The 12,500-nt window shown below is 39.3% G+C and overlaps 1 protein-coding gene across 1 annotated transcript in view; it reads right to left on the bottom strand.

Moving 5' to 3' along the window:
* The window catches only part of LOC125035872 (lysosomal alpha-glucosidase-like), a 42,388-nt gene that overhangs the window by 12,011 nt on the left and 17,877 nt on the right, over window positions 1-12,500 (bottom strand). Inside the window, exons 7-19 of the mRNA XM_047628184.1 lie at window positions 12,112-12,500; window positions 11,730-11,990; window positions 9,469-9,617; window positions 8,999-9,173; window positions 8,597-8,687; window positions 8,337-8,505; window positions 7,688-7,757; window positions 6,855-6,959; window positions 3,829-4,400; window positions 3,606-3,615; window positions 3,387-3,413; window positions 2,977-3,036; window positions 2,505-2,565 (exon numbers count right to left, since the gene is read on the bottom strand). The exon at window positions 12,112-12,500 is cut by the window's right edge and continues 58 nt beyond it. Of these exons, the coding sequence (XP_047484140.1) occupies window positions 2,505-2,565; window positions 2,977-3,036; window positions 3,387-3,413; window positions 3,606-3,615; window positions 3,829-4,400; window positions 6,855-6,959; window positions 7,688-7,757; window positions 8,337-8,505; window positions 8,597-8,687; window positions 8,999-9,173; window positions 9,469-9,617; window positions 11,730-11,990; window positions 12,112-12,500 (2,139 nt within the window). The remainder of the gene's footprint in view (window positions 1-2,504; window positions 2,566-2,976; window positions 3,037-3,386; window positions 3,414-3,605; window positions 3,616-3,828; window positions 4,401-6,854; window positions 6,960-7,687; window positions 7,758-8,336; window positions 8,506-8,596; window positions 8,688-8,998; window positions 9,174-9,468; window positions 9,618-11,729; window positions 11,991-12,111) is intronic.

Here is a 12,500-nt window from a genome sequence, read left to right as displayed (position 1 = left end):
ACGATGACGATGACGATGACGATGACGATGACGATGACGATGACGATGACGATGACGATGACGATGACGATGACGATGACGATGACGATGACGATGACGATGACGATGACGATGACGATGACGATGACGATGACGATGACGATGACGATGACGATGACGATGACGATGACGATGACGATGACGATGACGATGACGATGACGATGACGATGACGATGACGATGACGATGACGATGACGATGACGATGACGATGACGATGACGATGACGATGACGATGACGATGACGATGACGATGACGATGACGATGACGATGACGATGACGATGACGATGACGATGACGATGACGATGACGATGACGATGACGATGACGATGACGATGACGATGACGATGACGATGACGATGACGATGACGATGACGATGACGATGACGATGACGATGACGATGACGATGACGATGACGATGACGATGACGATGACGATGACGATGACGATGACGATGACGATGACGATGACGATGACGATGACGATGACGATGACGATGACGATGACGATGACGATGACGATGACGATGACGATGACGATGACGATGACGATGACGATGACGATGACGATGACGATGACGATGACGATGACGATGACGATGACGATGACGATGACGATGACGATGACGATGACGATGACGATGACGATGACGATGACGATGACGATGACGATGACGATGACGATGACGATGACGATGACGATGACGATGACGATGACGATGACGATGACGATGACGATGACGATGACGATGACGATGACGATGACGATGACGATGACGATGACGATGACGATGACGATGACGATGACGATGACGATGACGATGACGATGACGATGACGATGACGATGACGATGACGATGACGATGACGATGACGATGACGATGACGATGACGATGACGATGACGATGACGATGACGATGACGATGACGATGACGATGACGATGACGATGACGATGACGATGACGATGACGATGACGATGACGATGACGATGACGATGACGATGACGATGACGATGACGATGACGATGACGATGACGATGACGATGACGATGACGATGACGATGACGATGACGATGACGATGACGATGACGATGACGATGACGATGACGATGACGATGACGATGACGATGACGATGACGATGACGATGACGATGACGATGACGATGACGATGACGATGACGATGACGATGACGATGACGATGACGATGACGATGACGATGACGATGACGATGACGATGACGATGACGATGACGATGACGATGACGATGACGATGACGATGACGATGACGATGACGATGACGATGACGATGACGATGACGATGACGATGACGATGACGATGACGATGACGATGACGATGACGATGACGATGACGATGACGATGACGATGACGATGACGATGACGATGACGATGACGATGACGATGACGATGACGATGACGATGACGATGACGAAGACGATGACGAAGACAATGACGATGACGATGACGATGACAAGGACAACAATGAGGAGGAGGAGTAGGAGGAGGAGTATGAATAAAAATATGAATATGAATATGAATTTGATAACAATAGTGATGGAGAGTAATACAGTCAGGGTAAACCACACTGTCACACTAGCAAAAATTCACATTCAGAGAAGATTTATTTATATTTGGGCGAATAAAAATTATTTTCCTTTATATGTGACCACTAGCATTTTGTAATTTTGCCCTTTACCTTTGGAACAACACATATATGCTGTCAGACATTCTTAACCCATTCACAACAGGCATGTCACATACATCCATGCCATGCCCACTGTGAGTTTACTTGTTTAATTGTTTTAGAACATAGATGGCTACACTTGTACTAAATCACCAGTGAGCCAATTAGAGTACTGCCTGTCTCGCCCCTTTACCCTTTACTTTAATTTATGAAAATATTTTATGTTACCTTATTTTGCTATTACTAATGTTTATAACATTATAGTAATTATAATGTTTATAATAAAAATAACACCATCTATATTCATAGCATTAGTAAAAAATACATTTTCCTGCCAATTCAAGGAAAGGTGAAATCAGGTAAGGCAGAGCCATCTATGTGTAGAGACATTTCTCAATAAATATAAAAAATGAGCACAGCATTTTCCCCATTTTTTATTCATTTTCCCCAGCAGCAATGGGTTAAAATATTGAGTCTATTTCAGCCTACAATATACAATTTTTTTCTACTATACAGTTAGCACTTGATATTGAGATTTGCTAGCTTTTGTTTTCATTTCCTTCTATAGATTTCAATGGGACTGATACCTGGATTATGTCCTTACATTTTGATTACTACCATTCCTCTGCTGTTCAGTGTTCATACTTCCTGCAAAAATCAAGGTGTTACTTCATTTTATAGTTAAAAAAAAGATTCTGAGTGTTGCAGACCAGGCAACTGAAGGTATTCCCAAAGCCAATGTTGAATTATTTTAACTGACAACTCTCGCAACACATCTGGTCCTCGGCCATGACAAAAGGGTTCTTCTTTGCTTCATGGTCCTGAAACTGTTGCCTTGTACTATATTTAAACCTTTGGATACAGGTGACGTGATCATCATGTCATGAAAAAAATTGGCAAGGAAAACAGTCTATTACCATATTAACCCATTGGTGACGGGTGTAGTAAACTAAAAAAAAACTCTACGCTCTGACGAACCACGGCAACGCGCCGACTTTGAGCGCGAGTTTGGTACATCAAGCCGAATCACTGCCTCGGAGTGCTTTGCCGCAGCGGACAGCCACATGCCACATTTCGAGCGTATTGTTATGACACCTATGGGCGTGACCCGTCGGGAAGGGGTTATTAAAGCATATCAAATGATCAAATATAGACCTTGGAAAAGCAAAAAAGCCTAAGCAGAAAAATAGATAATATTGCAATGGGGGGGGAAAGTAGTCCAGACACCTTACACAAGTGTTCATTTGAGCCAGGTCTACAAGCCACACCCAGGAGCCTCCACTCAAGTAAGCCTAATGCCCAAATTTTGGACCACATTCGGGAAGCAAGGCATCCAAATCCAAAGGGCAAAAGAATTAGCATTTAGTCATTTCGAAGATATCTTCCTCTTATACTCTGTTTCCCTCTTCAGCACCTGAATGGTGCTTGTCTTAAGCTCAATGGGAGTTTTCCTGGCACAATGAAGAACTGTCTCCAATCTTCCTAACCTTCCACTTATTTAGCAGCTACTGAGTACTTTATCAATTAATCCAATAACTAGGTTTTCCCCTCATATTCTACTCAGTAAGACTCATTCTGCAGTCTAAAGAACATTCCAGGAGTGTAGCAAGAATTAAGGGATATCTAGAGTGTACTGGCTAACTCTAGATCTTGCTAACAACACAGTGTGCTGTGTGGTGCAACAGTATCAATCTCATCTAGCAATCTTGCTGACCTGCATTCAGACCAGTGGATGGTAACCCTGGCCATTCCTTGCACATGGGGTAATTTAGAAGCAAAATAAAACAAACAGCATGTCACACCAAGAAAATTGATTGTAACAAAGAGAATAAAACTAAATCATAAATGAAATTATAATTACAGGGTAGAAGCTACAAATCAGTCACCTTTTAAATATGACACTTACAAGGAATCAGAAAGGGACCTTTTTACAAGGTTGTAAGCCAAAATATAAACACAACATTAGAGATATGTGATTCCTAAGGTGCAATGCCTTCTTTTTCATTAACTGCAGTAATGGTGAATGTGATGACAATGACAATGACAATAGCAACCACGAAGACAACAATAATGGGAACAACTACTATGGTGACTGTGATGGTGATGATGGGTTGAAGTTACAGTTCATGTTTATGTTAACCCCTTGGTGACGGGTGTAGAAAACTAAAAAAAAAACTTGGTTCAGTACATCAAGCGGAATCACTGCCTCAGAGCACTTTGGTGCGCCGCCGCGGCATACAGCCGCACGCCACATTTCAAGCAGCCTGTTATGACGTCCAGAGACGTGACCCGTCGTGAAGGGGTTAATGGCAATAGCAATGACACTGGCAATTGTCATGAAAAATGAGAAAATGATGGTGTCATATGATGCTGGCGCTATAAAAATTCTTGGTATTTTGATTAATGGCATCTTAAAATAAAATCCTGACAAAGCAGCATGACAATTATCCATTAAAAAAAAGGCAATCAAACAAATTAAAAAAAATAATAATAATAAGTCACAGAAAAAAAAACCTACCTTGCCCACAAAAGGCATATTACTTGAATTGCGAACAAAAACACGCAAATGGACCCCTTCATCCCATGGAGGATAACTATGGGGCAGCTCTGCTGCACTGATGCCTGGGTCTATTATAGGTACATAGTGCATACCCTCCTGCAATAAGAGAGAAGCATATAGTAAGATAATTTCACTTTATTCCACATATTTAACTAAAATCAGTAAAATACTGAAGAAAAAAAATGGCCAATGATTGCATAGTTGCACAGGTAGTTGATAAATAAAAAATCTTATATGGTATATCATGTTACACTATCTATCTAGTTCCATAAATTTTGTCTCTCTCTATCAACTGTATAGAAATCATCATCATCATTTGAGAGCTAATGCCGGCAGGGGCACATAGCCACATCCACCCTTCGCTTCCACCTACGAGGGTCCCTCATGGTGAGCCGCAAGGCAGGGGTCCAGCCCATCTCTAGCTCTTCACGACAAGTTTAATCGATCTGCCCAAGCCACAACTTCCTCAGTTGTCCCACAGGCCTCCTCCACCCAGAGTTGTCTCGGACAGAGACAACCTGATGGGCAGGATCATCATGCGGGAATCGAGCCAAGTGGCCGTATAGCCTGAGTTGGCGATCACAGATTGTGCAAGTAACAGGTCCTGTACCAGTCTCATGGTGCAGCCGTTGGTTGGGCACATGGTACCGCCAACTGTACCCAATGATCCGGCGCAAGTATCTGTTACAAATGGCACCCAGACGAGATTCCAAAGCACAAGATAGCGTCCAAGTTTCGTTACCATATAGTAAAACTGGCAGTATAAGGGCCTTGAAGACACGTAGCTTGGTCCTTCTGCACAGGTACCGGCATCTCTTGTCGAGAGATTTCATGACCCCTGCTGCCAGGCCAATCCATCTACTGACTTCCTGGTCTGAAAGCCCAGAGTCGTGAACTGTACTACCGAGGTAAATAGAGCCCTCTGTGACCTCTATGTTTTCACCACAAGCACATACCGACTGAACAGGGTCTCCTAGTAGGCCCCCAAAATCCTGGATCTTGGTCTTTGTACAGGAGACCTCTAGCCCCAGGGGCTTCGCTTCATTGCTAAAAGCATCAAGAGCTGCCACTAGGGTTTCCAGAGATTCAGATAGAATGGCAACATCATCAGCAAAGTTAAGGTCTGTAAGCTTGATATTGCCCAGAGTTGCTCCACAGTGACTTTGGACAGTAGCTCTATCCAGTATCCAATCCATGCAAGTGAAAAGAAAGTGTTGGTGCAAGAACACCGCCATGCCTCACGCCTGAACTAACAGGGAAGAAGCTCGACAGGCCCCCACCACGCTTTACAGCACTTTCAGTGCCGGTATACAGGTTTGCTATTAATCCAACAATCCTTGTTGGAATTCCTCTTAGCCTCAGGATCTCCCAGAGTGATTTGCGATCCACCGTATCAAATGCCCACGTCCAAACTCACGAAGGCACTCTGACTCAAAGCGGCAGGATGCGGTCTGTTGTGGACTTACCAGGAGTGCTTGACTTACTTATGAAACTGCTCCAATTCTCCTCATTACATCTATATCTTCAAACAACTAAAACCATTTACTCATGATATTTAAGATAATATACATCTGTTGAGGCCAAGCAGCTTCCTAAAACATTTCACATTCTCTAGTTTCATGCATCCCCATATTCACATCAGATATTACGTCAATTAAAGCAGTATTAGCTTTCCTATAATCCTTTTTTCAATAAGGTTTATTTTCATATTTAAAAAATACTCTTTAATTCTCTCTAGATGAAGAAAATATCATCTGCTTTGAAGATATTAAAAATGACTAAGAAGATATGATGTTCTGAAGCTTTGAAAGAGTTTTTCTCTTCTCTGCCACCTTACATTTGTTTGGAGTGATAAGGGATTAATAATAATAAATTACAGTCAGTTGCATGTTACCTTGGCATCACATCAGTCTCAAAAAAGGCTTGAAGTTTACTTTAATCTTCCCTATTATCTTTTTATACAATTAAAATAAACCTATGAAGAATGTGAATATCAAATGAATAAGTTTGTAAACCTTCATTACTTCTACCTGCTAATGACTGTACTGTTGGTTACTTCAGAAAAAAAACAGACTTAACACTTTTAAATAGTGTCACTTATATCATCATCCTTTAATAACAAAAGATATAAAAACAGATTAGTAACTTTTATCTCTCCTACAACATATTTACACATCAAAACTGCCTGTCTAACATTATCAAACATTCACAGAAATCATTTTTGATCTTTCAAAAGTACCTGAACAACCCAAAACACAGGTTTTAATTTCCAAGAAACAAAACCCAAGAACATATGGTATCAAAATCTGAAGAGCACAAATGCAGTCATAAGAAAATAACAGGAAAAAAAAGGCACCCATGATAATATGTAAGGATAAACATTTTTGTATCATATCTTACCATAGGTCTATAAAATATCTTCCTGTCAAACAAACTTTTTAAATTTAATCCTATTTTCATTCTTTCTCATAAAGGCTTTCACCGACAGCACTTATAAAACTAGAGAAAAGGAATTGAGTGTGAAAGAGAGAGAAGAGAGGAGTGGCATACCCTATGAAGCTCCTCAACAAAGTCAGGGAGCCCATTGTAGTTGTTCTGGTCATATGTGAAGTCATTGTTGTGTTTCATGTAGTCGATGTCATTCCACTGCACATCCTGTAAGTAAGAATGTTTCATTAGTTTTAGATAAAGAATTTATTATTATTGTTATGTATATCCATACAATGGGTTTTATTTACTATATAAAATTATTTTCAGAATATGCAGGATTAACCCATTCGTGACGGGCATGTCACGTATCCGTGCCATGCCCACTGTGAGTTTACTTGTTTAATTGTTTAACCACATAGATGGCTACACTTGTACTAAATCCCCAATGAGCCAATTACGAGTACTGCCTGTCTCGTCCATTTACCCTTCTCTTTAATTTACAAAAATATTTTACATTATCCTATTTTGCTATTACTATTGTTTATAACATTATAGTAATTATAATGTTTATTATAAAAATAACACAATCTATATTCATAGCACTAGTAAAAAGTACATTTTCCTGCCAATTCAAGGAAAGGTGAAATCAGGTAAGGCAGAGCCATCTATGTGTAGAGACATTTCACAAAAAATATAAGAAATGAGCACAACATTTTCCCCATTTTTTGTTCATTTTCCCTGTGGCGAATGGGTTAATAAAAGTTAATAAATCATCAAAATACATCAAAACATCACACACAGAAGCAATGCTTTATGGAAGAACTAAAATCAAAATCATAAGATATACCAAAAGGAACACATTCCAACATTAACAACACATATAAAACAATAGACAGAAGACATAAATTACAAATAAGATACTTAGGATCAAATAAGCCCATAGCCGCACTCACAAATGGGATTCCAGCTTTGCGTGTTCTCTGCCAAACGTCCTTTGTCCTATTAAGTGTTTCATAGCCGTACCTATAAGCAAAGATATGAGCTGATTCCTCTCCAAGCACCATATCTTACAGCTTTAAAACCATGGCTAAAAGTTTTATTATACTTAAAATTTGCTGAATGGCTACTGACAATGGTAAGTCACTCTCAAAATTTAATCTTCTAAAGTATTACTTCTACTTTTCACACCAAATATATGCAGCAGAGCAAAACAGTATACATATTGCAAGCAGTTTTTTCTGAATAAAAATTCAATGTGGGAATCTTTCTGTATAACCATTATAAAGAACAAATACAAAAAAAACATTTGATAGAATCACTTGACTCGTCCCATAATGAACAAAACATAACCAGCTGAAACAACTGTTACAATGAACATGACACAAACTTCTAAAGGGAATTCAAAGGTATTTCTACCCAAGGACTTTAGTAATATAATAACAATAAATCATGAAGTTCCTCTTCTTTCTATCCACAAATTTTAGCAATCGAATAACAATTAGTCAAACATCTAGTACATATCCCCCAATAAAACTACTAGAAATAAAATAATTCATCCTTACATGCCTTCTCTGCAGATCTTTAAATTTCAGGCTTCCCTACCTGCACTGGTGGTAACCCAGCGACCAGTAAGGGGGCAGGAAGGGACGGCCAATCACCTCAGTGTATTGACTTATCACCTCGTTTGGTGTCGGCCCCAGGAAGATGTACAAGTCAATGAGTCCTCCAATAACTCTGAATGTGAGAGCTGGTGTGGGCTGGAGAACAACATCTGAGGAGGAAACACATTCAGAACATAATTACAACAAAGGTACATCACATGTCATTAAAAAAATGGTCAAGGAACAAATGAAAAATCTCACCCATGGCATTGCTGTTGAGGAGGAAAATACCGTGTGTGTTACCATCTGGTTCTAAAGATAGGTAGAAAGGATGACTTCCATACATATTTTTCTGGGGGAAAAAAAGAAAAATGTATCAGGCAATTTTATAAAAGATCAAAATACAAAGCAGTCCTAGAAGCCAACAAAATCCTATACTTCACTAAGATCTTGTCAACTTTCCAAGAACCTGAAGAGATTCTTATTTTCATATAATCATCAATTATTTCAATATAATGTACTTCCAGTCACAAAATATCAAACTGCTATTTATAACCATGCACAGACTGAAACACTTACACAACTGTTTTTTTAATAAATAATTTACACACATAATAAATATTCAAAACTGGTTACCAAACACAGGCAATACCAAATACTAACACCCGGTTCAGGTATCTGATCCAAGTTCCAGAGAACATGACGCTTCCAGTATGTGTCCAGCAAGAGCCCCTCCAAGTGTTCACCCAAACCATATATGTAATTTGAGGGTAGCATAGATGACAATTGTATAAATTGGTCTGCGAAGGTCAGTGGTGCTGCACCTCTCGTGTCGAAACTGCCAAGATATGAAAATAGTTTGAAGTGTTCATGGAATCAAAATAGAAAAAAACATACACAAATATGTTTACTGTGTACAGCTTTTATATTCTACAAAATAAAAAAATATAGCAATTGTCTTGAAGATGAAAGAAATGAATTTCCTGTATAAGACATATCCATCTTTACATTACATATGGTTACATTAATTCAAGCAACATATTAACAATTTCGTGAAAAAAAAAAATGAATGTTTAAGAACTGACATCAAAGCATTTCAATTCATAAAGCAACGTAAACGAGATTTTTCTCACATGGGAACACCCGAGCTCTTTCTCACAACAGTAAAGGCACCATCCTCATTGCGGACATGGAAACTGTAGGAGGGATTGCTAGCACTCTTGTTCACCTGTGGCACAATGGGCACTGGAGTCTCCCATCTCAACTGAAAGGGATCTGTGATCTGGAAGAAGAAAAAGTCCTCACTCACTAACTGCTTTCCTCCGTCTGTCTCTGCTTCTTTGTCACTCTGTCTCCCTGTCTCTCTGTCTCTTTATCTTCTGGCCTTTTGTCTGTCCTTTGTCTCTCTGTGTGTTTGAATGTCTGTGTGTCTATGTGTGTTTGTGTGTCTGTGTGTCTGTGTGTCTGTGTGTCTGTGTGCCTGTGTGCCTGTGTGTCTGTGTGTCTGTGTGCCTGTGTCTATGTGTCAATTTTCTAATGAGTCAGTGTGTCAGTGTGTCATGTGCATCTGTGTCTGTGTCTGTGTCTGTGTCTGTGCATGTATATGTGTCTGTGTCTGCCTGTGTATGTGTCTGTGTCTGCCTGTGTCTGTGTCTGCCTGTGTATGTGTCTGCCTGTGTATGTGTCTGTGTCTGCCTGTGTCTGCATCTGCATGTCTCAAACACTAAGTCATCTTAGTTTGGGCTACATCTGTGGTTTACAGTATGAATAAAAATGTAATAAACAATGGAAGTTCTGGTCTAATGGATAATAATCTTATTTTCAAATATGCAAAACAATAAAATATAAATGTTGCCTTTATGAAAGGGCAGGATGTTACTAATCTTTAGCTATGTCTTTCATGGAGAAAATAATCACTGACTACCCTGATGATAATAATAATTTCAGTGGGTTTGTTTAGTCCCCTTTAGATTTTAGTGAGTTATGTTACATACAGATGTCTCCACGTGAACTCAGCAGCAAGGAGTCTATCAGTTGGCCCTAGTGACCGATCCTGATTTCCCCGTTCCTTGAACTGGCAGGAAAATTGATTTTCTTTCCAAAACTACTTATATTGACCTTGTTATCATTCTTATTTATATTATTATTATTAAATTGTTATCAAAATATTAATAACATCAAAGACAATAAAATAATAGAAGTGAGGCTTTCCAAAAATGAAGGAAAAGGGTAAACAGATGAGATAGATAAGACTAATAGCAGACTCCTTGCTGACTAAGCACTTGTAGAGCCATCTATGTGTAAAGACAATAGATAAATTTCTTATTACAGTGGGCATGGCACTGAAGTCTTGCCACCTGCTGACATTGGGTTAAATAATGTCTAGTCCAGAGAGGTCAAACACACAGTCTATGGGCCACATGCAGTCCACCATACTCTTATGTATGGCCCACAGCACATTTGATATTTCAGTTTTACAGTCCGCTGTTTTAAATTATTAATTAAGCCAGTTCTTTATCCTTTAAGATTATCACTTACACTCTTACAGGTTTTTTCTATTATTGTTTTTTTGTAATGAATGAAACATACTGTATACTGCAGTAAAATGTGGCCCCCTACGGTAAATGACTATCAGCTGGCAGCTGCTAGTTAATAATCTACAATAGTTATTGTGAAATAGTATAGGTACACACACTCTAATGATTTAGGCCTAAGAAAATTATGATACTGAAATCTACAGCGAATGTAAGTATATATACACTGGGAAACTATCTTACAAGTATACACCATATCTTTAACTAAAATCCTATGGGCATGGCATGTACATACATGCTATGCCCACTGTGAGTTTACTTTATTAACTGTTTTTAAACACAGATGGCTACACTTGTACTAAGACACCAATGAACCAATTATGAGTACTGCCTGTCTCCCCAGTTTACCCTTTTCCTTGATTTTTGAAAATAATTTATGTTATCTTATATTGCTGTTATTAACCTTTATAACATTATAGTAATTATAATGTTTATAATAAAAATAACACCATCAATATTTATAGCATTAATTTTTCCCACCAATTCGAGGAAACATGAAATCAGGTATGGTCACAAGGTCTACTAACTGACTCTCTTGTGGCTAAGCAGAACCATCTATGTGCAGAGACGTTTCACAAAAAAATAAAAAATGAGCACAGCATTTCCCAGCAGCATTGAGTTAATTTAATTTGACCCAATGGCTTTCAAATTTACCAATACAAAACACGGACTAATCAAATTTTGATTTAAAATACTTCTTGCAATAAATACTAACCTCAGCATATGAAATTCCAAAATACGAAAATGAGGCCTAGTCTTGCAAATGAAAATTAAAAGCATATTCATATAACACCACATACCCTAACTCTCAGGCGAGTGTCGGTCTCAAAGTAAACATCCATCTGGAGAAGCGGAGAGTCTTTGGGGAAAACACTGGCAACACTCCTCTCCAGGAAGCCTGTGTAGCCATGTTCCTCTGAGGTGAAATTGATTACAGAGTAACCTACATAGTCTCTTGGGTAAAAGCAGTAAGGAATGTTTAGCGGCAAGTCTTCCAGGGCTTTGCCTTGTGTCGGTCGGTGCAAGCGCGGGGCAGGAAATGGTACCTTTCGCTCTGGAACCTGCAATTGAGAATGATCATTACGGTGTATACTATGCTAAAAATCATAACATTTTTGAAAAATTTTCTTTGTTTATTTCGTATCATAAAAAAATTTGCATTTCATCCTTATATCAACTTACTTCTTGGAGCTCGTGCCAACAACATCCTCGCTTCACACATGACGTTTCACTTGGGCTGCCATCAGGATGACAGTCAAACCTCATCTCCAAAGGAATGTCAACACAGAAGCTCCCTTCCACTTTCTTAGGCTCCTCAAGGGGCAAGAAAGGATTCTCTTCCTTGCTAGCGTTGTCATCTATGCATTCTTCCCCGCATTCCTTCCTAAAGGAAATGTTATTCCCATACTGCCAGTTCCTTACCCAGTCTTGGTATTCTTTAGCCTTCAGCAAGTCTCCTTCACTGTGAGGATTAACATACTTTAACTTCTTGACAGAGATGGCAAAGGGGGAAAAGGAGAGGCCACACTCGAAATTGGGCAGGCCCCAGATCAGGATGGTCAACATGCATG

This window comes from Penaeus chinensis, chromosome 20 (genome assembly GCF_019202785.1).
Source record: "Penaeus chinensis breed Huanghai No. 1 chromosome 20, ASM1920278v2, whole genome shotgun sequence".
In the NCBI taxonomy this organism is placed as follows: Eukaryota; Metazoa; Arthropoda; class Malacostraca; order Decapoda; family Penaeidae; genus Penaeus; species Penaeus chinensis.
This window is presented reverse-complemented; position numbering and strand designations above follow the sequence as displayed.